This window comes from Aspergillus ruber (genome assembly GCF_000600275.1).
Source record: "Aspergillus ruber CBS 135680 unplaced genomic scaffold scaffold00003, whole genome shotgun sequence".
In the NCBI taxonomy this organism is placed as follows: domain Eukaryota; kingdom Fungi; phylum Ascomycota; class Eurotiomycetes; order Eurotiales; family Aspergillaceae; genus Aspergillus; species Aspergillus ruber.
This window is the reverse complement of record NW_024467299.1, coordinates 707630-732422: the sequence shown is the minus strand read 5'-3', so window position 1 is coordinate 732422 and position 24793 is coordinate 707630. Positions and strand designations below refer to the sequence as shown.

Below are 24793 nucleotides of genomic sequence, written 5' to 3'. Positions count from 1 at the left end.
AATTTAAAAAAGGAACGAGCGTAAATCACGGGATTCAGCCTCGTCAGACTCGTGACTCACAGGCAGATATCATTATGCTTCCATTTTCAGTGTTTATTAGGCCGCAGTCAGGGCAGGAGTTCAGGCGACTACGATAGGACTACAGTACTCCGTTTTCAAAACAAAAATGAGCATCAAGTCACCAGCACATTAAATACACTTCCCACCATCAACCACCAGCTCAGTCCCGTTAATAAATCTCCCCTCGTCACTCGCAAGATACAAACACATATTAGCCACATCTTCCACCTCCGTCAATCGTCCCAACGGTACATTCCCGAGGAACTTCTCCCGGTTCTCCGGGGTATCCTCAAGACCAGTGAACATGGAGAAAAGGCCCGTTCCGCTGAGCAGAGGAGCTACGGCGTTGACACGGATGTTATGTGGGCCGTATTCGGCTGCGAGACCTTTAGTGGCCTGTGATGGTTAGTTAGCAGTGTTGCTCCGCATGTTATGGGATGTGGGACATACATTCGACACAGCACCCTTGGATGCATTGTACCAAACGAGACCCGGTCGTGGCCGTGATGCACCTGTGGATGAAATGTTGATTATGGAACCGCCCTGTCCTTGTTCGATAACACGGTGCACGAAGGCCTGACTGCCGTGGAAAATGCCCTTGACGTTGACCTTGAAGACGCGCTCCCACTCTTCTTCGGTGACTTCCAGTGTGGGCTGTTCCATTTAGCAGACTTTCCAAACAAGTTGGTATGTTCTGGTAGGATACTAACCTTATTCCGATACGTCGTCCCAGCATTATTAACCAACACATCCAACCGTCCAAACCTCTCAAACGCCAAATCAACCACACTCTTCCAGTCCTCTGCATTTGTCACGTCCTGCTTTTGAAAAATGAGGCTCGAGGGATTCTGCGACGCGACATTCTGGCCTCCTTCGGTGTTGATATCGGCGATGACAACTTTGGCGCCTTCTTCGCCGAAGCGACGGGCGATGGCCGCACCGAATCCGGAACCTCCTCCTGCTCTGTGTTAGTTAAGTGTAAATCCTAAGATAGCAGTGAAAATGTACCGGTGACGATTGCGACTTTGCCTTGAAGCCTGTTACCTTGAACGAGGGTCATTTTCTGGTGTAGACAGTGTTGATACAGAGTAGTGGTAGGAAAGAGGGAGAACGGATGTCAGACCAGATCAATACGCCCGTACGACCTGTAGATAAATACTATGTAATCCCCTTCAATACTGGCCGATCAAAAGAGGGGGGGGATTCTTTAAGAGATATCCTGCACGGTGCTACTCGATGCGGGGATTCTACGCCGTGAATGCTATCAAATCTCGCTAATTGGTTCGTACGGCAGTTCTTCAGAGAATTGTATTTGTTAGCTTTACTCGACCAACGCCACGTACAATACCTTTTTCAATATTTGTATTATTCGATGTTCTCTCCGAACTTCTACACCATAACCGACAACCGATGCGGGGTATATCTGACATCTTACACGAACCACTTTCTAAATGGGGTAAGTTTACGGCTCATTAGCCATCTGGTCTAGTGGAATTGGTTCAATGGAATCAAATGGGAAAACATGGGCCAAAAGCAATACGGTAGAGCCTCGCTAATCAGAACTGATTTGGCCAATTTTGAACGCATAGCAATCATTACGAAATTTCCCACACTTCGATCATCTGGGACTGGTGCATAGACCCAGAAAGTATTATGCCAGTCTCCTTTTTGATTCTACATATCCCAAGCTATTCCACATTTCAGGTAGCTTCCTATCTACCGCGTGCCGTTGACTGGCTGGGACCCGGATCCGGCGGTGCCAGCTTCTCTGGTCATTTAAACTCTCCGGCGCAGTAGTTCGCTCCATATCCATACGATCCATCATAAGCTACATACCAAGAACCCTAACCGTCAGCCCCTGTACTTGCCTTGATATCAGCAAAAAGATCACCAACATACGTGATGAAATCGATAGGCCCCAGTTCCATGCCTGCAACCACCATACCCGTTACGCGAAGTCTCTAGTAAAAGCAAGGGCTCCTGTGCCACCGGGCATGGAAAGGGCTGATTCTGGCGTCCGGTGATGTGCCTATAAGTAGTTCCCTCGTCTCCTGGCCATTGGCAATATGGGTGACAATTCTTGCGTGCTTGAGACCGGAATATCGACCTTCAGTGTAGCCCGTCGCTCACCCGCATTTGTAAAGGGTTCTCTGTTGTCGTAGCCTAGGACTAGGGCCCTCGTTAGAGGGACCAGTCATCTACCCCGTAAACAGGGATCAATGATAAATTAGCCCTGGAGTTTGATGTAAGAGCACCCAGGAACGAATTGGCCTTGCTGGTCTTGTATCGCTCTGGGACGGCAATGAGGGCCCAGTCCATTATTGTTGGAGACCATCCGTCCAAAATCTCGAAGGGGCGTGTCTGTTTGTCCCCGACGCACGGATAACATGCCCGAGGTGGTGCTTGTGGTCCGTCTTGAAACGCTAAGTTCGAGCTTTTTTGCTCGAGCGAAGGGGTTATCACGGTTCTTTTTTTTTTTCTTTTTTTTTCTCAAACAAAAGCAAAAGTGGTGAGCTTATCAATGTTCACTGGGTAGGAAACATTCACTCGTCATCGATGACCCTACTTTTCTTTTTGGCGCGGTCACGTTGGTCCCTGCCCTAATTGTCCCGGCCTTTGCCCTTACCACCGCCTTTGTCCTCGTTGCCATCCCGGCCTTTGCGTTCACAAACCGTTTTCTCCATAACCCCGATATTCTCCCCATTCGCCCGTTCCTTGATATCTGTGAAGAAGTCTTTGGCATGGGACATGTATGAGATTGACTCGTGGACAAGACCACCAAAGATCATTCCAACGACTCGCCGATTGTTAAACACCAAGGCCCCAGAGTCTCTGGGAAGGGAGAATAGCTCATTAAACCTTGATCACGAGACAGTTTTTTTTAAATGTCACTTGCGTGAATTCATGATCTCCGCGTGTCTTACATCTGACCATCTTCCGGTGGTCTAGCCGGTCGTCCTGCCAACTTTGAATACTTCGGTATTTTTTCTGGGCGTACATACGCCCTCGCTATGCAGCGTGTCGTCGTTGACCCTTGGAAAATTCTCCGGTATCGGACCATATGTTTGCATGCCATTGCTCTCAAGCCGGTTACCTAGTACTTTCAATAGCGCCCAGTCCATTACAAATAAGGCTCCATGCTCGTATGTGCGTGAAGGAATGGCACAGTATGTTCCCGACACATGGTCAGCCACACCTTTAATGTTCCCAATTCCAGTTTTGAAACGACGAATTTGATCTTCTTCATTTGCGATAGTTGCCATTGATTCTAGCGTCGCGTCGTGGCAGGCCTCTTTTGAAAACGAAAACCCGTCAGCCAACCTATCTTGCACGACATTGAGGTATGGCACATCATTATCAAGGGTCTGTTTAAGTTTGTCACAGTCCTCGAGATGGGTTTTCAAACCAGACTCGCTTGGAACGCCCACTAAGGCCCGGGCTTCTCGGATATTGGAAGCAGACATTCCATAATGACGAAACACTCTGATACCTTATTTTTAATCCTATGGCTCTGGCTCTCAACCATAATCTGCGCCTTTGCCCGGAACACTATAAAAACAAGCATTCAACATGGCTCCACCATAGGCCCGAGACGCTGACACCCCTGAACGGGTTTCTGGACAGAACTGACCCCAACCATCCATCCCATCCCAGAACAAGCTTACAGCATTCCTTGACCGGCTCTCCTCTATTCTCCACCGCCACACGTCCATCCTCTGACTCATATCCTTTCCCCTGGGCATTGACCACGTCAACTGGTCTGCTACTGCCTCCGGTGATGCTCGATCCCGCGGCACGTTCTCCTTCTGGTGGTGCTCTCCCGAGGGTAGCAAGTCCATCCGAATCGGCCTTCTCAGAATCTGCACTGTTTTATACGTGTCTTCCCTTTTGTTCATCAACAACTACAAGATACAACCATCTCCAAGCGATATTGGACAGGGCATGATGCTGCTGTCCGGTAGCAGCATATTGCGATTGCCATTACCTATGTAGATGCTCAGGATGGGAAATTTACCAAAATTGATCCGTTACTTGTTTCACGGCTTCAAACATGATGTATAACGATCTAATTTATCACTTTTATCCAACATTAAACTTTTATATGTGTGTCGGCATCAGCACCGACATCATCTCGATTCGGATGGTCCCGGTTCTCCATCGCCCTCACCCTCACCCTCAGTCTCTTGTCCGTCACGACGGCCGGCGTGGATCTCCTCAACCGTCTCCTGCACACCAGCAACACCCTTGCTATCAATGAAATGCGAGATGCGGTTCCTAGGCAACCACGACTCCTCGGGCATGATAAAGTATGAGACTAGTGCCAAGATCGTAACAGCAGCCATGATAATCGGTGCGTCTGTCATAGTCAGCTTCACCCTCACAACTCAACTCGAGCACAGGGATAGACTTACAATTCAAATTCTCCCCAGACACAGGAAACTCATACGGCGAAAACAACACCGCAACAACCCACCCATTCCAGAAAACACCAATAAACTGGAACACCTTACTCCACCGCCCCAGACTCCACTGTGGCTTCGGGAACCTCTTGGGGGTACAAACCAATCTACCCAGACATATGAGCCCATACGCAGCAGCGCTGGGAACACCAGCCGCAGAAACGAGCGATGTGAAAGCGACATTGGACGCGAGGAGCGTGCAGGTGATGATTGCGGCAACGACCCAGACGACGATTACGGCGTTGCGGGGTTGGCCGGAGTGCACGCGGGAGACCCATGAGGAGAAAGGGAGGACACCGTCGCGGGCTACGGCAAAGACGAGGCGCGAGGCGGCTGTTATTGCTACTGCCGTGTTCTGTTCCTTCGTTAGGGTCGCCGGAGTGAAGACTGGAGGGGGCGGGAGGCTTACCAGCCATAGGGCAAGGATGCAGACGATATTCATGAAGATATGTCCACCACGACCAAGAACCACAGCATAAAGCGGAACAAACGGCTGAGGCGAGCCAAACGAGAATAGCGTCGTGGGATCAGGCTACACCATTAGCACACCACCACTATCACCTTCTCAAAACACCAGGGGAAACGTACCGCACAAAAAAGGAAAAGAATAACAGTAGCCAGCCCTCCAACCCCACTGACAACCGTACTCCAAAAAATCCCCCTCGCAGCCGAGATACTCGCATTCTTAGTCTCCTCAGCGACATGCCCCGAAGCATCGAACCCAATCAACACACCCGCCGTAGCCAGATACGATAAACACCAGTTCCAGCCCGCGGGGGCGCCGGTGCCGTTGTACGTCGTCATGAAGGCTTCTTCGGCGGTGCGGAAGCCCCAGGTTTGGGCTGTGCCGATGGGGAGCCAGATTAGGTTTAGGAAAAAGTCGAGGAGGACGACGAAGGAGGAGAAGTAGAAGACCCAGCGGAAGACGCGGGCTGCGTGTGTTAGCATCCTGTTGCTGTGCATATCGATGTATAGAGAGGGGTGGCATACGAGGCATGAAGTTCAACAACGCAGCAAACGCGAGCAAAACCTCCGTAACGATCCACTGTAGAGTCCGGAACTTGACATCCGTTGTCTCGGTGGGAAAGTCGACGTTAAACACCGTCATTTCCTACTCCATTAGCTCCATTCATCACCATTCACCACAATCCATCATGCATACTTACCGATAACAGATAGTTCGCCGCACTCTGCGTATTACCTGGTCGCTGTCAGCACCACATCAACCCCAACCTCAGGCTGTCAGACGAGGGCATACTAGCACAAAATGTCGTCCAAGCAGTCGTACTCCACCAAGCAACAACAAACCCCAACAGCCGACCAAACCGTGGCCCTCCGGCCTCCGCAGCCCAGAGATAAATCGAGCCAGCGGACGGCGAAGCAGAACATACTTCTGCAATAACGGCGGCGGTGATGTATGTGAATACCATAGTTACGAGGTAACTTGTCCTGTTTCTTTGTTAGTATTGAGATTGATTGGCATAGATGGGGAATGGGAGGTACCAGTATGCTAGGTTCCCACCGGCAGCGATACCGGTGCTGAATGTTACTCGGACGCCGCCAACGAAGTACAGCGCAGCTATCTCCATTAGTATATTCTTCCCTCGTTTAAATATAAAAGAGGGGGCTAACCAAATGTTGTCGCAAAATTTTCAAAAAGCGTATACGTCCGATGAAGCACCTATAGCCCATTAGCATTCCATCCCATACATCAGCATCCCCGGAAGAAACGGGAGAGTGTGTACAGGCTTGTATCCCATCGTTTTCTATGTCTTCGTTAGCATACATCCCGAAGATATAGGAATATAGTGGTGAATGGAATACCAGTAAAGCCGCATCATCGACAGCCTCATTCTGAGCGCGGTCGCCCTCGCCATCGGAGGGCAGCGCATCCTGGCTCTGCGCCGGGTTGCTGTCGTCGTAGACCAGAGCTGACGGTGCCGCCATCTCTATCTTGTTCTATTCTACAGTGATATATACTCCGTACACTTGTGCAGAATAATATGCTTGTAAATGTAAAGATAGGGATCTGATAATATATGGCCAAGACATACAGCCGGATGGAACTCCACTTACCGGAAAAATTCACCACTTTTTTTTCACTTAAAATTATACAACGTACGAAAACGGAGCTTTCTGGTCCGCTGTCAGTGCGGATGTTATTTTATTAGGATTGGCGATAATTAAACCTCTTTCTCCTTAGATACTACAGAGTAATACTAAACACTTGGACGTACGGAGTGCTCGTAGAAGGATATTGTTGTTGTCTATACTCGCTATACAGTCGTTGCTCGTAAGGGTCCAGCCCTCCCACCCAAGGCCTATTTACAATAAATACTCTATGGAATAGAAAGAACAGAAAAGAAAAGAAAAAAGAGGGAGACTTAAGGAATCAAAACCGACGTGCGGATATCGTCCATCGTCTCGATCCAACCCTCGGGGAACATCCGTCGCTTGAACCACACCCGCTCCAGTTCTTCCAGTCCTTTGTCGACGTTCTATTTCCACATTAGTGTCTGCCTAGATTAGATTCAAGCTAAGAACAGGGGGAAAACTCACTTTGAACCCGTAGCGCTGCAGCTCCTGCATCGTTTGCTGCACATACGCCTGTTCTGTCACATCGTGCGTTTCACGACCCGCCGTGAACAGAGGCCACAGAGCTGCCAGCCGTCCCACGCCGTTAGCACATTTTTCGATCAATTGGAGGATCCGCGAGGCCAGCATCTGTAGTAATGGGCCTTCGGTTTGCCGCTCGGGGCGGTTCGCTGCTACCACTTTGTGTAGGTAGATCACGGTCGCTTTTTCGTATGCTTCGATGCATCCTACGTATTCGAGGATTTCCATATAGGGATAATGCTCTAGACTAGCTTCGTCGAGTCCGCCCAGGACTTGCATGCATTCGGGCGCTGTGGCCCGCCAGTTCAGGAGGCGGTTGAGCAGGTTGCCGTAGATCATATCTTGCTGTGTAGGAGCGAGTTGATTTTCGTGTTTGGCTCGTCCGAATGAGCTGATGGATGCTTGAATCTCCATCATTACCGACCAGCAGTTCCGTAGCTCGACTAGTATCTGCTCACTGGGCGGTGTGTTCGACGATAAACTGGGAATGCCCAGGTTGTACTCCCAGCCGCCTGCATATTGCCGCCAGTAGCTGCCTTCGACGACGGTGCCGTCGCTGGTCGCACATGCGCCGGCCACGTCAAGATAGGAGAGGAGGGAAATGAGGAAGTGTCGGAGGGGGTGGTTCATTTCGGTGAGTCGCTGGGCTTCTTGAGAGGGATCGGTTGACTTTTGGAAGAAGAGGATTTTGCAAATTTCACGGGCGCCCTTCAGGTGGATGGTCCAATTATCGTGTTGCGAGTCCATCATCTGCTCGATCAGTTCTCTGGCTATATCAGAAATGAAGGGAAAAGACTAACCTCGAACAAAGATAATAATAAACAAGTCGCAAAGTCAGTCAATCCTAACTGTGTATCAGGCTCGGTATATCTCGTCCGGAATGACTTGACGACCTCCCCATACTGTCCCATGGCCTGCTGGAAATGTTCAATCCGCTGTTGACCCTGCGACGTATTGGCCAAATGTAACGCCCCAAGAGCCTGCATCGCACTGGCCATGGATGGCGAGTCGCGCGCCATTTCCGGGAAATAGCGCCGGTACGGGTTAACATTGATATTATTGTCGTAGATCAGGAGTAGCGATGCGACCTGGTCGATGAAGTGCGAGTAATACCGGACATCCTTGGTGTCTAAGGGATTGTTCATCGTCACCAGCCGGAAGGGATCTTGGAATTGGTATCGGGTAGGGGCGGATTGAGAAACGGTAGTTGGAGACACCACGACCGCATCCACGCCATCTTTATCCTCCTCATCGTCTTCTTTCTTGATGATGGCCTGTTTGCCGCCGCCGGCAGACTCATTCGCACCGGCGGCCTTTTTGCCGCGCTTCTTCGGTGCTGGCTTAGGCGTGGTATCCTGTGAGGCCTGCGATGGCCCATAGACCTTAAAGGTCATCCGGCCCTGTGTGCCATCGCATTCAAGTCCTAAGCGAGTACAATTCCGGCACGACGGCGAAGCCTCATCGCAGCGGACATGACGTCGACGACAGGTGGAACACCCGGTGAATCCACGATGGTGCCATCGGCGAACTCGTTTCTTCGGCTCTTGGCCTGAGGGTGTCGAGGCCGGGGCAGGAGCTGTAGAGGGCGTCGTCGTCGCGGAGGCGGAAGGAGGAGCAACTGCGGGAGCTGCGGAAGAAGATGCGGCGGCGGCGGAAGAGGAGGAAGAGGACGAGGAGGGCGGGGGAGCCATTACCGGAGCAAATACGGTCGTGTGAATCTCCATGAGGAGAGACGGTCGAAAAATAAAAGGTATAGAAGGATTGAGGAGGAACGAGGAGGGAGAGACATAGAGATGCGCGAGATTAGCGATGAGAGAAGGAAGCAGCCGGAGAGGCCATAAACTGTCGCGTGGGTGGTGGGTGGATAGAACCGGAGTAAAGGGAAGATATAAAAAGACACAAAGGATATAAGCAGGAAGATCAGCGATGTTAATGGAGTTCCTACATAGTAGTAGTTGTAAAAGTGGTCAAAGTTGTGGGAGAAAATCCCAAGAACGAGAACAAAATGAAATAATCGACCTTGGCCAGTGGGGCGGAACTTTAGGGGCGGGAGAAGCGCCGGTTTTTAGGGGCCCCGTTTAGGGGTTTGTAACTAGAGTTTGGCTACTTCATTACCGGGAGTGCGGTAGAGTATCTTGTGGTCTTATACAGACATGAGCATCTACTTTCCGTTGCCGATACTACTACAATACAACTACTACTCCTTACATAGCACACACTACACACTCCGGAGAAGAAGCACACGCTCGCCACAAAACTCAGGAATCGGTCCGTCCACTGATCGACCCTAGTGGTTGATCATGACGGCGTTCTGTGCTCTGCCGGAGCCTCTCCGTGCCTCGGTTTACTGGATGGATTGATAGAGACAAGGTACGGAATAGCGTAGCCAGTAGACTAGAGTCAGAGACAGCAGTTCGTACTCCATCGAGACATCACTCAGGACAGACGCACAAAATCACGCATCGTTAACCACTTACCCAAACTCTGTTGGCCGACTCCATCGCCTCGCCACTGGATGGCTGCAATCTTGTGGGATGGGGATGCCTGTCCTCCGGTAGTTCCACGCACTTACATAGGTTTAGCGTTAATAGCCCTGGCCATGGCGTTGGCTGGTTTCCGGTACAAAACATGGCTGGCTAACCTTTAACTCCGGGCTAGTTCCAATTAACTGTGGACGCTTCCAGAAACCTTTCTTTCCCAGACGGAACCTTAGTACGGTTTAATTGCTGTGACTGGCCGGTCCGAAATCTCTGGCCGTGTTTTAGTGCGTCTTTTCGGCAGTGGTAGTGCCATCATCACTTTCGGCGTGCAGCCGGCCACTGCTGTGCGCTTGGGTTTGGTTGGACCGGCTCCAACTGGAACTTTCTTCCTTTGATGCGTGTTATTTTGGTGCAGATCACGGCAAACCTAATTCTCTGGCAGTGCCAGTCTCGGGGAATGTCAGGGATAACATCGCAGAGATTATTCTGGCAATCATCCACACCCATACTTGTACCCATAGACCAGTTGGATTCTTCCGATGCTCCATAACACACTGGGTACCACCTTTTCCATGCTCTCTCCACCCGGACAAGAAAATTCCCCCGAACTGATTCATCACAGCATTGCTGACCGAAACCGAACAGGAATATGTCAAGCAAGACTCGCTGGTTACGGAGTTCTACTACTCCAAAACATCATAGAATAACCTCAATTAACCGTCCGATCAGCACACCAGCGATCCTTGTCTCTACCACAGGGGGCAACGTCAGCCATTGCCAATCTCCCAGCCGTGTGTGCTTGGCGGATGGACCAGTTAAACACTTGGACACTTTCCGGTCTTTGGGATTGGGTGACAATCTCGACTCGTGGTTGGCACTGGCGTTGGAGGATAATCCGTCTGTGTGTTCATCCCGGCGATTGCCATGTGAATTTTCTACTTGTACTAGTAGACTAGTAGAAACGCTCTGTCTAGCGCAGATGCGGCCTGATAATGGGTGCGATTTTCGGCCGAATAATAACTGTTACTCCTTGGCTAAACTTTATGCCGTAGTGGCTTCTTGGCTTCTCTCCGGCCTACTCTGTACGGCTGTGGCAGTTGGGACTGTCGGGGCCTGTCGATAGGGGCGGTACGGCTCGAGCATCCAAGGTACTCCATTATTGTCGTTCATTATTCTATCGTACACTCTTATCATGACAGACCCTGATCATCATAACGTCCACTGGTCGAAAAATCCCATGATTAGCGGCGTCGCGTCCACATACGTCCCATCCGGATTATCACTGTTCGGCTCCGTGCTCGGCCACGCATGTCCTAACCCCTCAATCCGATAATGCACCACCTCCCCATGGTCCCCGAACCTCGAAGTCTCTACCTTCCCGGCGTCCGTCGTCGTCGTCTCGTTCTTCCCCCCAAGATCATCGCGTCCAGCCCATTCTCGCACAAAATGCGGTACTGAAGGCAAACACTTCCCGCGTCTGCCGCCCCCATTATACTGGATCGTTTCGTCCGCGGTGCCGTGGAATACGAGCATGGGAATCGGTGTGCGGCCGGGATTACACTGGATATTCACCGTGTTAGGTTTGCAGTCGTCCTCCGTGACGTTTTGGTAGTATGCACCCGCGACGGGGGCAAAGGCTGCAAATCGTTTGGAGGCTGTTGGGTCGCAGGCGAGCAGATTGGTCAGGCCGCCGCCGTTGGATTTACCCGCGGCATAGACACGGGTTCGGTCGATGCAGTAACGGTCTTCAAAGTGGTCGAGCATTTGCAGGGTGAAGCTGATGTCGTTAATCCCTTGGGAGTTGGGGTCGCCTTGCCATTGGTTCTGCACATGTCAACTTCAACCCTTCACCTATCACCAACCCACACACAGAGACATACCTTGATACCCTGGGGATATACTGCAATCGCATCCGGATTATATTCTTCATTGCTAAACAGTGACAGTGCTTCCTGCGACTCCGCCGTCCGCGTCCGTCCATGAAACGAGAAGATCACCGGCACCGGCTTGTTCTCATCATAGTTCGAGGGGATATGAATGATATATGAGCGCTTTCGCCCATCCTTCGTGGTGATATTCGTCGAATAGCTCCCACCCTTTTCCTGCACTCTAGGTAATGCCTTCCCACAACCCGGGGAACTAGCGCCATGTACAACACTACTCCCCGAGAACAGGATCATCGCGCTGGCAAAAATGGATCTGAAAAGCATATTGAAGTCGTCTGTGGACAATGATATGCCAGACAAGCCGGCAAAAGAGCCGTATATATACTGCATGCTGCTATCCCAGACATATTTCAGGCTGACGGGCGAGGCTGAGATGGTGAATAATAATGGCGACGGCCCCCTGCATTGGAATAGGAAGGTGCCAAACAAGAATAGAGCGCATACAAACAAAATCGTAAGCATGGGGTAAAGCAAGGCGTAGTGTGGTGGAGGCATTTTCGGTCTCATTTTGCCTTCGTTTGCCCCAGACAATTATTTAACACAAAAAAAAATAATTATATGTTGGGACGCGAGGTTGACAAGTACTAGTACGGAGTAGTTGGTATAGAATAAAAAATGCCCAAGGTCACGGGATCGGCTAAGCGAGTTACAAGTACTTTTATTCACTCTCCATTAGTCCGTATTACGTTCATAACTACCTCTGCTGGAGAATGTAACATCTACAACATGTACTTGTACATGTGCTCCATGTGGTTTATTCTCCGATGCATCTAATACCCGGCAATCGTATGCATAAGATCACAGGGATCATCACCCCGCGGGGCTGACCAAGGCACCCTGCTAAGTGCCTAGGCTGCTCACATAGCGCATTACCAGAGAACAATCCTGGTAGCTGCGAATTGGCCCCTACTCAGCTGAGATCATCTGTTCGCTGCGCCATGTCTATGTCTTGCATGCGGGGCTTCCTAGAGGAAGGGGGGGTTGGGGGGGGTTCTTAGTATTACGGTGGATGGCATTGGTTGTTGTGCAAGTGTTATTGGAGAACTTGGATCGCTGGCGAATAATTGGGGGATTGAATGCTACACTGTCAAAGCTCAAAGATGGGGATAACCCCGCTCTTCACCGGACGGGCCCCTAGAGAGGCCTGGGAGCGCGCACGGCGATGGGCTTGATATAGCTGGTGAATGGTAGACAGCGAAGGTCAATAATGGACTTTCCGGGTCTCATGCCTGCGAACGGACTCGCGGTTCAAGAACTGCATTGACACAGGCTCGACCATGCGCGGCAATATATCTTCCCAAACCAAAACAATGGGTGTTTTCCAAAACGATGTTTTAGGCATTGTGCTGTGGTTGGAAAACAGCCAGAGAAGTCTATCTCCTTTCGTTCCCTCGTCAGAAGGCTTCACTGAGAGCACGACTGCTACATGTCGATGCAGTCTACTCTGCCTCTGAGCAGATACTCTCTTGTGATCTTTTTTGCCTTCTTTTCTCTTATGTTCTGGTTCCCCGCTCAAAATCATTATTTCCCAGCCCTATGACTCCAAATAACTCACAACGGATCATCCAGAAAAAGGCCAAGGGGTTGTAGTGTTGTGACCGTCACCAGAGAGAACATAGTGATCAATGAGTTTCGAAAATAAGAGCAGAGGTCCCAATGCTAGGAGCGCTGGGAGACCAGGATTTTGCTGCCCAGAACCTCCGTGCTCCTGCTACCAGTCAGTCGATCATCGTATGATCTTCAAATATCTTAAAGTGTGGACGACAACATTGTCTCGCTCGTGTGGAAACCTGGAGCCTAGGAGGCATGGAGACCTTAAGGGGTTTTGCAAACAGCCGCATGCGCACGCAGGCCCAGGGGTTCAAAATAATCCACGACTATTAAGCCCGCGTATGGGCCTCTCATTTCGGAGCCTTCGATGGTCTCTGGACCTATTCAGGTGAGCCATCAAAGATGGGGCCATGGACCCTATGATCGGGCTGGCCGCGGACTATACTTTATGTCACTGGAGGAAAGGAATGGTCTTCTCCGTTTCTTGCGAGACAGAGATACGCCACACTTCAAAAAGATCAAGAAAGGATCAGAGATAAGTAGCAATACTGCTTGGGTCAGGTACTTCCAGACAACAGTGACAAAGCAATTATCGAATTCGAAGAGCTAACTACAGGCCAAGCAATGAGGGGGGAAGTCCATTTAGGATTCCCTCAGCTTGAAGAGAGCAGAGAATACATTCTATCGAGATCGGCCACCTGTGCGTTCTGCATCCCCTACACTATCGCTTACAGATGCTTTCGTTCCGAAAATGAGAAGAGAATAGTCATATAATAGTGGAAATAAAGCCATTCCCGGTCACTACGGACACGGAAAAAATCCTCATGCAGATAAGTATTGAAACGGCGAGAAAATGGACATTGGCTACGATATGCTTTGACAAACATGCCTTTTCTCTATGGCGCCTAACGAGATACAAATGTTTAAAAGATAGCTCTTACAAAACTCAGATGCTGCTTGGGCAAACTACCTGGTTACACATGGCGAATAGCACCATACACCATATTCAAAGCAGACATACTGACTTTTCCTCGGGGCCCGGATGAAGAATCTAATTGTAAATATCTACAACGGGTTGTTGAGAAGAAAAACTACATCAAAAGGTTGAAAGATTCTTGAGCTGCATGAATATCAACATCGAAATATAATTCCTATTGCTCGCTCCGCCCACAGTCCTACGGCAACGTATAACCCCCATCAATAACCACGTCACTCCCCGTCATATACGAACTCGCCCCACTCGCCAAATACAAATACAACCCCTTGATCTCCTTAACATCACCCTGTCGCCCCAGCGCAGCCATCCGATATGCCTCCTGCACCGTCTGCGGGCTAGCCCCCATCTTCGTCTCAAAGAAACCAGGGGAGACGATATTTACGCGCGCGAACTCGCGCCATTCGCGGGCGAGAGACTTTCCGAGGTGCGTTATGAATGCTTTTGTGGCATTGTAGACAGGTTGGTCGACGGGGACGTTGACGATGTGTGCGGACATGGAGGAGGTTATTATTAGGTTGCCGGAGTTTTGGGCGGAGAAGATGGTGCCGGCGGCTTTAGCGCAATAGAGGACGCCGTCGACTGCATTCTTTGGTCAATCATCTGTTTGTTCGTGGAAGATGAGTGTGGGTGACACACCGTTGACGGACATCTGCTTCCGGTACTCGTCGAGAGTCTGCTCAAGAAGGGGCTTGGAGATAGCCATTCCGGCATTCGCGATGAAAGTATCAATCTTTCCGAAGTCATTGACTACAGCGTTCATCGTTTGCTGGACGTTATCGTAGTTCGATACTACCCTCGTTAGCACCATCCATATCTATATCTATACCCATATAAGATGCGCATACCATCAACCTTATAAGCAACCGCCCTAACCCCATGCGTCTCACCCAAGTACTTCGCCTTTGCAACCGCAGCATCATTCCTATTCCTATTAGCTCCCTTTCCTCACCACTCATAATCGGAGGTAACATACGAATTATACCACAACGCGACATCTCCCCCAGCCTCAGCCATGGCCTCGGCGACTGCATATCCAATTCCGTCAGCCGCGCCGGTGATAACGATCGTTTTTCCCTTTAGAGAAAGTTGCTCGAGGACATTGGTTGGTGTGTTTGGTGTGGGGCGGGGGAAGCCGTCGCGGGTGACGGCGCAGTCGGTGGAGGTCATGGACATGATGGCGGTTTTACTTTAGATAGTAGGGTAGGTATTGATTGTGTCTGTTTGAGTTGGGAGATTTTATGTTAAGAATTGAGGATTGGTATTTTGGGGTACTCCGGGGTATATATATGCCCCGCAATCGCACTCGGAGGGACGTCGCCCGATATGGACAAAGAGTAAACTGGGGTAAACGGGGGACTGTGGACCGATAGCTACGTAATTTCGGGTACCTCATAACCCTAACCATAATCAATCAGCAGAGTCCTACTTGCTGCCTTTGCCTGACCTTGATCGTAAAAAGCCAGACTATGCTCCAAGTTTGTTTGCTATGTGACGACACAGTGCAGCCTTCATTACATAGGCTCTTAGAACTGCGATGTGAGAAATCTCTCCACCTCTATATGCTATTACACACTCAAGACAGTCCGAAAGGAAGCACGGGACTCTGCCGAAGCCGTGCTCAAACTATGAAACAGACAGAACATCCTCGAAAATATTCTCTGCTCGTTCATACTCACACATCCAACATCTCTACAACCTCTCAACCCCGATCCCCAACTCCATCAAGCACCGGAAATACTTTATAGGAAAACAAGCGCTGGATTTCTTCACCACCCATTCCCTCGTAGGGTTTCTTGGCGAGAAAAAATTTCGTAAACAGTAGACCCAAGCGCAAATAAATCACTCTCTACAGTATTCGGGAATTCTCATCCCGCGGCGGAAAATGCGTGGCATTCTCCATGACAATAGCCTCTGACCCTTCTACCGATGACCTCCCGAAATCAGATAATCTGATATTACAATCCTTGGCGACCAGGAACTGTCGAGCGCTGGGATCTGGGAAATAAATATCCAACTTAGGGATGCAGGTATTTTTGGAGCTATCACCAACACACTATCTGTACTCTGTATACTCTGTACAACAGTATCCTAACTTTCCCGGGTCCTCTTCTTTCCCCTCTGTGTCTGTTTCTGCTCGCCACCGGTACTCGTAACAGTATTTCCGCTTGTATTCTTGCATGTATTCGCATTCACATTCACATTTGCACCCGTATCCTGAACAGCATTTGCATTCACATTCATGTTTAATCTCCCACCAACACAACTAACAACCCCACCAAACTCCCTAACAATTCCCCTAACCCCAACCGCAACCAACCTCCCCACAGAAACCGGCCAAGCCCCCAAAACCTCACTCCTCTGCCACTCAACCTGCCCAAGGAACACAAAATCATCCGGAAACCCCTGCACGCGCGCAATCTCTCTTACACTGAGCAGATCGCCACCGCGTGGGTTCTTCACCGGCTGCGTGTACTTGTGCGGCAGATCGGGGCGGGGACGAATCGCGGCGGGGAGGAAGGGGAAGAGGATGGGGCCGGCCGGGTGAAGGGGTGGGGGGAGGTTGATGGGGTGGGTTGTTGTGGTTAGGCGGGGGAGGGAGAGGGGGGTGTCTAAGGTGTTTTCTTGGCGGAGGAGGTTATTGGAGGGGGGTTTGAGAGTGATGGTTTGGTGGTTGTAGACATCGGTGGAGGTTTGGGGGTTTTTGCAGATTAGGCCGATGCCGGTGCCGCTGGTTTGAAATCCGGTGGAGTTGCGGGGATTGAAGAAGCCTAGGTCTTTGATGACGGATTGGACGGTGACTTTCGGGTTTGGTGTTGTCGTCGCGAAAATATCATCCCAAGGAATCGGCGTCGGAACGCACGAAGCAACAATGACAAGCATGCACCCCTCACGAGCCAGCCCATGATCCGTAAAAGAAACATGTCGCATATGAACCGCATACCGACTTGTCAGAAGTGTCCAAATCCCCTTAAACAACTCAAGCCACGCGCGCTCGACAAGAACCCATGTTGGAAGCGAAAGAACGAGAAAATCAGGTCTCTGCGTGAACGCGGAGATAATTAACGGCATTTTCCGGAAGATCTCTACATCCTCGAGACTGCGATCCCATTGCTGTAGTGCATTTTCCCTTTCAGGGAGTGAGAGGAGGATGATTCTTGGTGATTGGCTGCGAGGGTCGCTGGGGGGTTGGTTGAGTCTTCTTCTTTTGAGGTCGTTGAGCACGGTTTCGATGGGGCCGTCGTAGACTTTGGCGTATGGATATCGTGCCTTTTGTCAGTTAGCACCGTCAACCTGGAGTAGAGGAAGGAATAGGATGGATACCTTCCACGTGCAATTTCTCACAGCATCAAACCCCATCGCCGCATCAATCCTCGCACCAACCTGCGCAAACCCTTCCGCTGACCCTAGACATCCTGGGGTCAAATCAATAACTGACGGTGCACCGGAAATATACTGCGGTTCCGGCCAGCGCTTGGAATGGGTGAGCAAATGCGAGGCGACGGGCATCATGACTGCGGAATCGAGTGGTCCGTTGCAGCGGACTGCGAAGCGACAGTAGTAGCCAGTCCGCGAGGGGTCTATGCTGTTAGTCTTGTGTTGTATGTTAAATGGATAGAGGGGGGGCCTCACCAGGAGGATCAACGGTATACTGCACGGCCTCAAATGGCCCCAAATAAGTTGGGCTGACAGCTTCAACACTCTCGATACTCTCAATCGGAAAGATAATCGCATCCTGTCGATGTCCCATCGCATCGAAGTTCTGGTAATGCAGCAGCAACTCCCGCAATCCAACGTCCTCCTTCCCCTGTCCCTGTACAAGCGATGACAAACCCAGATGAAACAAACACAAAGACGTAGTCCTCAAGAATGAAAATACAGTCACAGTCAACCGTCCTTCCCCCTGCAAAGGATCCATAGCGCCCGGTACATGGATCCCATGAATGTACAAAATAAACTGCTCCGCATCTCCTTCCCCCAAGCCCAAATGTGCCCGTACACTAACGTACTGAGACCTCTCGAACCGGAAGTTTAGACGGAGATTCTCCAAAACAGCCACGGGAAGAGGCGGAGAAGCACCAATCAACTCAGGGCCAGGACTGGTAATGCCAATCCGCGGGGTGAACTGCGCGAATAGGATGGGAAAGGTTGTTTTCTGCCAGTTCTCGTTGAATTTCACCGAGTGTTTGCGGCGGATTGCTTCAATTTTGGATGGGTCTGTTGCTTTTTGGGGTGGAGATGCAGAGACTGGTCGGTTGGGATTTGAGGGTTTGGTGATGGATGCGTATATGGAGTTTTTGGTGTTGAGGGAGACGACAGGTATGTATGCTTGCATGGGAGAGAGGCTTTCAAACGTGGCTTCGGTTTCTTGTCGGCCAACGACCCTATGGAGACAGCCGCATGGTGCTGTGGGAGATGAAGCATCTACTCCTGCAGATATGTTAGCATTATCCACAAGTTGAAAGAAAGAAGAACTCACCACCATCATGCACAAGCTGCACCAAAGCAACCACACAATCGCTCCTATGAAGCACAACATGGTACCCACTCTGCACGAACTTTACAGCCTGTTGCGACAGCCCTAGCTCCCACGTCACGAACACCCGACTCGGATCCATAGTATCACTAACCACCTCAACACACCTCGGCATCTCCTCGAGCCTCTCAGAAGCCATTTTCTGCACAGCTATAGCCCAGTTTACCATGTGCACAGGAGAATATCCGCATGGCCGTTGGGAAACGAGTTCTACAATCCTGCTATGCATAGCGAGAACGATATGGTCGCATTGCAGATAGTTATACTTAACCTTTCGTTGTCTAGCCACATCGCTCAGCCTGCATGGGGAAAGGTTGTGTGCGTGTATAAAGTGCAGCCAGTACTTACTTAGCACGATGCGCTGGCTCTTTGCGTCGGCGTAAACTAGAGGCGAAATGAGGGGATGATCCACCCAGGTTATGGTTAGACTGGCGGTTATGGGGTCAAGTTGGATTAGGGTGTCGAAGATGCGTTTCGTTGTTATGGCGAAGGGGGTGTCGAGTGTGGGTTCAGATGGGGGAGCCTTATAGAGGATTTCTTCGGTCCAGGTGCGAATCAGTAGCGGAGTACGGAGTATTGACCAAAGAGCGCTGGTCAGGACCACAATCTCTCTGCTTGTGCGCCTTTTGACTTCGTACAAGTCATCCTAAACAAATTAGCAAGCCTCTTTAACAAGGTTATGAGCGAGATGAAGTGTTACCGTCTCCTGACAAAATATCCTCTCCCTCCCCAAGTCCTCCACCAACACCTCCCAAATCCTCCTCGCACTCTCAATCTCCAGATACCTTTCCACTCTCCTGACATCAAGCGCGCCCGGATTAAGCCTCAGAAGCGCAATAAGCACTCTGGCATTTTGCGCATTCGCCCTTATAGCTGTCTCCCAGATCAGAGTCCGCAGCCTCGCCTCGTCGTCAGAGAGAACCAAGACGCCATCAGATGCGAGCTGGTCATCGCGGAAATGGTACCCTAACAGAAAGGACCCAACTTTCGGATTCGAGACTTGAATCCCGTTGACGAAGATCTTGTTCACAAATTCAGGGTCACAGATAATATCACCGTGTGGAGTACAGATGAGTTGATGCGGTTGGAAAAAGTTCGTTATCTCAATAGTAATCCCGAGCCACTTAACTAGCTGCTCATGCGTAACCATGCGATGCGCCGCAAATCCTCCAGAGCCAATCGTTATAGCCAAATCCTCCGTAGAAACCCTCTCAGGCGGAGCACTCCCATTCGAAAACTGATTTAGCGATGTTAAAAACACATCCTCCGTCGACGAACTCCTCGTAAAACAGAATGACCCAGTCTCACCAAAAAAGAAATCCCACTGATTCTGACGGCTCTCGAAACGCACCTGATACCCAGCCAGAGTCATGACCATCGCGGCTTTGAGGAGATTGTTTGACGACACTGACAGCTGGCCATGGTCGAGGTATCTGTGGAGCTTCAGGCCGTCTCTGATATTGAAAGATAGGATTCCTTTTTCTTTGTTGAAGAGGATGAAGCCCCAGGAGGGATCTGTTTGGATGGGTTGTGCGGTGTTGATGTAGACGAAGTCGTTGGTTTCGGTGTGGTTGATTGAGGGGCGGAAAGTGAATTGGAAGACTTGGTTCATTCCTTCGCGCCTGGCTATTCATCAGTGCTTGTTAGGGTATCTGAAAAGAATGATGGGAAGGTACCAGTTCACGTAGAAATGGCGAAAAGCATCTTTCTTGGACCAGTTGTGGACATCTCGTTGCGAGAGGTTGACGTCGCAGAAGAGAACTGGTTGGGAGGAGCTGGTTTCGACTACGAACTGGGGATGGTCTATTAGGTCGCCTTGTTCGCCAGATGAAACTGGCAGCCCCTCTGGAGAAGTATCTTCATTTGTATTCATTTGCTGAGAGAATGGACGCGCGGTGGATAAACCAACACGGCACGTTGAGAGTGATTCAAGTCGAAGATGGGAAAATGAAATGAAAAGGACGGAATTGATAAAAAGAAAGAAAGAAAGAGAGAGAAAGAGAGCATGGAAAAAGAAAATTATTCAAAGCATTGTGGCCTCAGGGCAAGATTGGAAAAGTGCACATTTACTGTGACATCGGTCAAGATGTGATGCCAAAATCTACCTTAGTACAAAGCTGTTAGTGTTCAGTTACCAAGAATGCAACACCCAAAGCACTACGAAGAAAACAGAAGTTGAACAAAAACACCAAACTGGATTGTACTTCACATTGACTATATTTAACAGGACTCATCTCAGCTCTCATCAAGAGAAACCAAGAACCTAGTCTTAGCTTCACCTATTCCCTCTGGGACAAGAAGCACACTGTATGTAACATGTACATCAAATTGAAGAGATATAACAGGATAAAAAAGTTTCCAAACAAAACCATTGACATATTCTGTGAATGGAAACTGAGGACATGAAGGATATCTCAAAAGAGAAAAATAAAAATAAACAGAGGAAGAGAAAAACAGATCCAATCAGAAGTAGTCAGGCCACGGTTCAGGCCTGAGAGATGAGAGACACACGAGATGAGTCCTCAGGGCCGCTGATTCCTAGTTTAGAAGTTGCTGCGGCGGTGGTGACGGCCGTGGTAGTGACGCTTGCGGGGAGCCTCAGTAACCATGCTGACGGCGGTGGAGATCACACCAGTGGAGGTAGTGGTAGAAGTGGAGAGGGTCTCCAAGCTGCCGGTCTCGGTCTCGAACGGCTTCTGGTCCTGGTCAACCAAGACCTTGACTTCCTGTGCGTAGATAACAGTGTCCTCCTCGACAACACCCGAGATGAAAGACGAGGTGGGAGTCGGGGTCCAAGTCGGGGTCGTGGAGGTAGGCGTCGGGGTGGGAGTGGGGGAGGGAGTAGAAGTCGACTGAGGAGCGGAAGCGATCAAGTTGGCAGCAGCGTTAGAGTTGTCCGCAGCGGGAGTGGAGGAAGAGCTGGGCTCGGCTGAGGGTGTAGCGCTGCTCGACCCAGCGAAGAGATTGCCGAAAAGGCCACCAATGTTGAGGTCGAGACCGACAGATGCGGATACAGAGACACCGGGGGCGCTAGCGCTGGTAGAGGTGGTGTACGAGATGGGGTAGGCGTACTGAGGACCCCACTCGATGGCCAGGCCATTGACAAGACCAGTGGTGCAGGTCTCGACCTCCTCTTCCTCGTCCTTCAGCTCATCGGGAATCTCGAACTTGCACTGCAGCTCATCGGATTCGCTCTGAATGTCGAACAGAGGGCAGTCCTGAATTTGACCAGAGGGGTTGGTGCATTGCTTAACCGCAGCCTCCAAAGTGTCCTGATCCCAGCCCTGAATGAAGTCACCGTGGTAGCCGAATCCAGTAGGGTCACCGTGAGCCAAGACGAAGTAACCCTCGTAGTCCTTGAAGGCGTAGGTGTTCCAGATAGTCTCGAAGAAGAGGGAAACGATACGGGTCTCAAAGCCCTCCGGGCAGGTACCGTCCATGACCAGCGAAGGGTAGGCGACGTGCGAGGTGTGGTCATCGCTGTCGACATCCTTGCCGTTCCAGCAAGAGGGGAACATCATCTCAAAGCGGACACCATCAGTGCAGTGCTCATCCAGGTAAGTCTTGTTGGGCAAGAAGTGACGGCCAAGAGAGGCTTCGGCCGCTCCGTTGTAGTTCAAGCAGTTGAAACCAATGGCCTTTTGCTTGAGGGCCGCCTGGGAGGCCTGGTCACCAGTCCACTCAGACTTGGGAGGATCGGGGATGGGCCAAGTGAAGTTGCGCTGGAAGGGGTCACCGGCAAGCATACGGAATCCCTCAGGGAAGGCCTTGACATTGTCGCCATACAAGAGGTAGTACCTGGCAGCGAGATTGGTTAGACTTGATGATAGAATAGAAAGGCATTAGGGCTCTTACGCAAGCATGCCACCAACTTCCTCAACGATCTGGGAAGTGCCGTTCTCGTGCATAAAGTACAAGGCAGGGGTCCAGTAGGCGGACTTGTCCTGGGTAACGGCGCAAGAGGTACAGTCACTGCTCTTCAAGGTGTCACTATCGGCATCCATGGAGAACGCTAGAATCCGAGGTTAGCATGTATGGGACGGCATCAGGGGAACGGGTTACTAACCGCCAGATCCATGGACAGTGTGGACGTGGTACGAGGTCTCACCAGGGTCCATCAGGGGATCCATTCTCGCCAAACCGGAACGTCCGCGGCAGGGCATACGCCAGAAGGCATCAGCCATGCCAGCGAAGGCGGCCAGATAGGAGACAAAGCCAACATTGAGCCGGCCGGAACGAGTCATGTTGAGGGTTCAAGAAAAATGAAGAGTCTTGACGATGCGAAAAGAATAAACAGCAAAGGAGTGAATGAGTGAGTTTGTTGAAAGAGCGAATGGGACGGCTACAAAGCGTCACCAGGAGCGAGAACCGCCGGAAAAACTAGACTCGTTAGAATAAATCAAGCGATCAACGCGACAAGTGATAGTATAGGGGTAAGGAGAGACTCGAAGATGAACAGGACGAGGACAAAGACGAGGACAACGGGTTCCTGATAAAAGAGAACGACAAGCGTGAACCAAAAAAGGCCCAACCAAGGAGGCGAAACATCGCAAGGACCAGATGGGCCAAGGAGAAACAGCACCGTCGGCGAAGCAAAGCCGGAAAGCCACTGTGGTGGCTAGCTGTGTCTTGGAACCACACAGGAAAAGGGGCGTTCCTTGCATTATTGGGCTGGAAATATCGCCACGAGACTGCCGAGGGCATACGGAGCAGTGGATGGATGAGGCGCAGAGTCGGTGCCAGAAGAGCGATATAGAAGGTTCAATCGAGGCGCCGTCGCGATATTGATATCAATTAATCGGCGGTCAAGTCATGGCTTTCATACGAATGCGAATCGCAGCGCAGCGCATCTCGGAAACATCGCATCCTCTGTATTTTTGGTTCTTCGTGTAGTTTTCGATTCGAACCACTCGTGCTTGTGGGATTCTTGTTCTTATTTTCGTCTCTTTCCGGTCCTCGATGTATCTCTCCCCGTTGTTCTCGTCCTCGGAGAGGGGCTGTAATATCACAACACATGACAAAAATGGAACTCACCAGCAAAAACGAATGACAGCAGCGAAAACTGCAAGAAATCGACAAAAATCAGGGCAACTCCTCAATGAGTGTGAAAGAGAGAAAATAAGAGGGGAAGAGAGGGTAAGAAAAAGGAACAAATGCAGTAGTTGAAAGAATAGGGATAGAGGCCGAAAGGGATGGTGCAAAGCCAACCGCCGCGCTAGACCGCGGCCAAGTGTATTTTTCACAAGTATCTACTTGGATACTTGTAGATATCTGTAGATGTCCAGAATGTATGTTGCTGATACTATATTCTTTTCTATATTATTTCCATTCCATCTCTCTATTTTATCATGCTCACATCGAGATCTGTTGCGAGTTGATTGTTCTGCCGTGTCGTAATCTATGAAATACCAATACATACCGCTATAGCATACAAGATACATTGTGCCGACTATTGAATTCTAATTCGCTAGAGAGCCCCTGGTGGGGCACATTCTGTGAAACGTGGGCGTTTTCAGGAGGGACCCCCCGCTATATTTGGCCAATAAGGGGCTGCGGTGCCTGGCGAGCAGCTGTCCTGGCCTCCCCCTATTCTTTTGGAACGCCGTGTGATTGGCTCGGCATTGGCTGGGAAATGAGACATGAAACGGTGATATCATGTAATCCGTTTACTGTACAGGTGCAGTACAATACAATACGGACCCTGGGATCAGTCCTGTACTTGTATGGAGGAGTCCGGAGTATGTTCAGGTGAGCAGTACTTGTGGTAGGGAGGGGTATGGCATCTAGTGATATACAATTCTGATACATTCAAGATGTCCAAAGTCTGCGATGGTTACAAATACACAACTGAAACAGATGAATCCTTGACGGTTTTATCCGTACCTGACCCCCTGTCCGATCTGTGGATAGTTCATGCAAAGACTCCCGTTGGTAGAAATTGACTGCTAGTGAGCAGGTCTACGCAACAGGTCAAACAGGACACTGCTCTTATATAAGCCTGCACGCAGGACGAGATATTCTGCATAGTCCACGAGTCACCTGATATTAATAAGACTGAATATCTTCCGGGCCCGAGATGCCCTACGATTTAAGTTATCCTACTCAAAAGAGTCAAAATTTGATATCAACCCGACCGAAAAGGCAGTGCT

At 50.3% G+C, this 24793-nt stretch overlaps 9 protein-coding genes across 9 annotated transcripts; 1 reads left to right on the top strand and 8 right to left on the bottom strand.

Moving 5' to 3' along the window:
* Positions 1-27: 27 nt before the first annotated feature.
* Positions 28-1359, bottom strand: EURHEDRAFT_471709 (SDR family oxidoreductase). Its single transcript, XM_040785336.1, has 4 exons — positions 1069-1359; positions 771-1018; positions 511-714; positions 28-456 (listed from the first exon to the last, which is right to left on the bottom strand). The coding sequence occupies exons 1-4, from the start codon at positions 1118-1120 to the stop codon at positions 190-192; spliced, it is 771 nt and encodes a 256-aa protein (XP_040642257.1). The 5' UTR covers positions 1121-1359; the 3' UTR covers positions 28-189.
* Positions 1360-3005: 1646 nt separating this feature from the next.
* Positions 3006-3570, bottom strand: EURHEDRAFT_545235 (uncharacterized protein; the record flags this gene model as incomplete). The annotated part of the gene is made up of 1 exon (XM_040787441.1): positions 3006-3570. Exon 1 carries the CDS (start codon positions 3522-3524, stop codon positions 3006-3008), a length of 519 nt encoding a protein of 172 aa, XP_040642256.1. The 5' UTR covers positions 3525-3570.
* Positions 3571-4083: 513 nt separating this feature from the next.
* On the bottom strand, positions 4084-6589 carry EURHEDRAFT_408920 (putative amino acid permease). Its single transcript, XM_040780946.1, has 11 exons — positions 6345-6589; positions 6266-6286; positions 6153-6201; positions 6024-6099; positions 5779-5969; positions 5687-5721; positions 5511-5631; positions 5109-5452; positions 4930-5052; positions 4473-4875; positions 4084-4417 (listed from the first exon to the last, which is right to left on the bottom strand). The coding sequence occupies exons 1-11, from the start codon at positions 6465-6467 to the stop codon at positions 4188-4190; spliced, it is 1716 nt and encodes a 571-aa protein (XP_040642255.1). The 5' UTR covers positions 6468-6589; the 3' UTR covers positions 4084-4187.
* Positions 6590-6904: 315 nt separating this feature from the next.
* Positions 6905-8827, bottom strand: EURHEDRAFT_448370 (Zn(II)2Cys6 transcription factor; the record flags this gene model as incomplete). The annotated part of the gene is made up of 3 exons (XM_040783739.1): positions 6905-7018; positions 7080-7886; positions 7937-8827. 3 exons carry the CDS (start codon positions 8825-8827, stop codon positions 6905-6907), a joined length of 1812 nt encoding a protein of 603 aa, XP_040642254.1.
* A 1235-nt stretch (positions 8828-10062) lies between these two features.
* EURHEDRAFT_217160 (uncharacterized protein) lies at positions 10063-10984 on the top strand. The gene has a single exon (XM_040777988.1). It carries the CDS (start codon positions 10266-10268, stop codon positions 10737-10739), a length of 474 nt encoding a protein of 157 aa, XP_040642253.1. The 5' UTR covers positions 10063-10265; the 3' UTR covers positions 10740-10984.
* Positions 10826-11796, bottom strand: EURHEDRAFT_512796 (alpha/beta hydrolase family esterase; the record flags this gene model as incomplete). The annotated part of the gene is made up of 2 exons (XM_040786100.1): positions 10826-11440; positions 11497-11796. 2 exons carry the CDS (start codon positions 11794-11796, stop codon positions 10826-10828), a joined length of 915 nt encoding a protein of 304 aa, XP_040642252.1.
* A 2350-nt stretch (positions 11797-14146) lies between these two features.
* On the bottom strand, positions 14147-15377 carry EURHEDRAFT_408914 (NAD(P)-binding protein). Its single transcript, XM_040780945.1, has 4 exons — positions 15084-15377; positions 14956-15032; positions 14747-14899; positions 14147-14689 (listed from the first exon to the last, which is right to left on the bottom strand). Exons 1-4 carry the CDS (start codon positions 15281-15283, stop codon positions 14289-14291), a joined length of 831 nt encoding a protein of 276 aa, XP_040642251.1. The 5' UTR covers positions 15284-15377; the 3' UTR covers positions 14147-14288.
* An 821-nt stretch (positions 15378-16198) lies between these two features.
* Positions 16199-20517, bottom strand: EURHEDRAFT_383702 (uncharacterized protein; the record flags this gene model as incomplete). Its single annotated transcript, XM_040779587.1, has 7 exons — positions 16199-17377; positions 17432-17688; positions 17741-18538; positions 18588-18794; positions 18993-19290; positions 19345-20266; positions 20321-20517. 7 exons carry the CDS (start codon positions 20515-20517, stop codon positions 16199-16201), a joined length of 3858 nt encoding a protein of 1285 aa, XP_040642250.1.
* Positions 20518-20953: 436 nt separating this feature from the next.
* Positions 20954-22969, bottom strand: EURHEDRAFT_216986 (DUF1996 domain-containing protein). Its single transcript, XM_040777987.1, has 3 exons — positions 22711-22969; positions 22500-22656; positions 20954-22442 (listed from the first exon to the last, which is right to left on the bottom strand). The coding sequence occupies exons 1-3, from the start codon at positions 22886-22888 to the stop codon at positions 21188-21190; spliced, it is 1590 nt and encodes a 529-aa protein (XP_040642249.1). The 5' UTR covers positions 22889-22969; the 3' UTR covers positions 20954-21187.
* Positions 22970-24793: the final 1824 nt, after the last annotated feature.

Coding starts and splice junctions, on each gene's coding strand:
- EURHEDRAFT_471709 (XM_040785336.1), bottom strand. CDS start 1,120: ATGACCCTCGTTCAAGGTAACAGGCTTCAAGGCAAAGTCGCAATCGTC. Junction 1,019..1,068: donor CAAAGTCGCAATCGTCACCG/GTACATTTTCAC, acceptor AACACAGAGCAG/GAGGAGGTTCCGGATTCGGT. Junction 715..770: donor GGACGACGTATCGGAATAAG/GTTAGTATCCTA, acceptor TAAATGGAACAG/CCCACACTGGAAGTCACCGA.
- EURHEDRAFT_408920 (XM_040780946.1), bottom strand. CDS start 6,467: ATGGCGGCACCGTCAGCTCTGGTCTACGACGACAGCAACCCGGCGCAG. Junction 5,970..6,023: donor GGTGGGAACCTAGCATACTG/GTACCTCCCATT, acceptor ACAAAGAAACAG/GACAAGTTACCTCGTAACTA. Junction 5,632..5,686: donor CGGCGAACTATCTGTTATCG/GTAAGTATGCAT, acceptor CTAATGGAGTAG/GAAATGACGGTGTTTAACGT.
- EURHEDRAFT_217160 (XM_040777988.1), top strand. CDS start 10,266: ATGTCAAGCAAGACTCGCTGGTTACGGAGTTCTACTACTCCAAAACAT.
- EURHEDRAFT_408914 (XM_040780945.1), bottom strand. CDS start 15,283: ATGTCCATGACCTCCACCGACTGCGCCGTCACCCGCGACGGCTTCCCC. Junction 15,033..15,083: donor GTCGCGTTGTGGTATAATTC/GTATGTTACCTC, acceptor TAATAGGAATAG/GAATGATGCTGCGGTTGCAA. Junction 14,690..14,746: donor GAAGCAGATGTCCGTCAACG/GTGTGTCACCCA, acceptor CAAAGAATGCAG/TCGACGGCGTCCTCTATTGC.
- EURHEDRAFT_216986 (XM_040777987.1), bottom strand. CDS start 22,888: ATGACTCGTTCCGGCCGGCTCAATGTTGGCTTTGTCTCCTATCTGGCC. Junction 22,657..22,710: donor CACTGTCCATGGATCTGGCG/GTTAGTAACCCG, acceptor CTCGGATTCTAG/CGTTCTCCATGGATGCCGAT. Junction 22,443..22,499: donor GAAGTTGGTGGCATGCTTGC/GTAAGAGCCCTA, acceptor TCTCGCTGCCAG/GTACTACCTCTTGTATGGCG.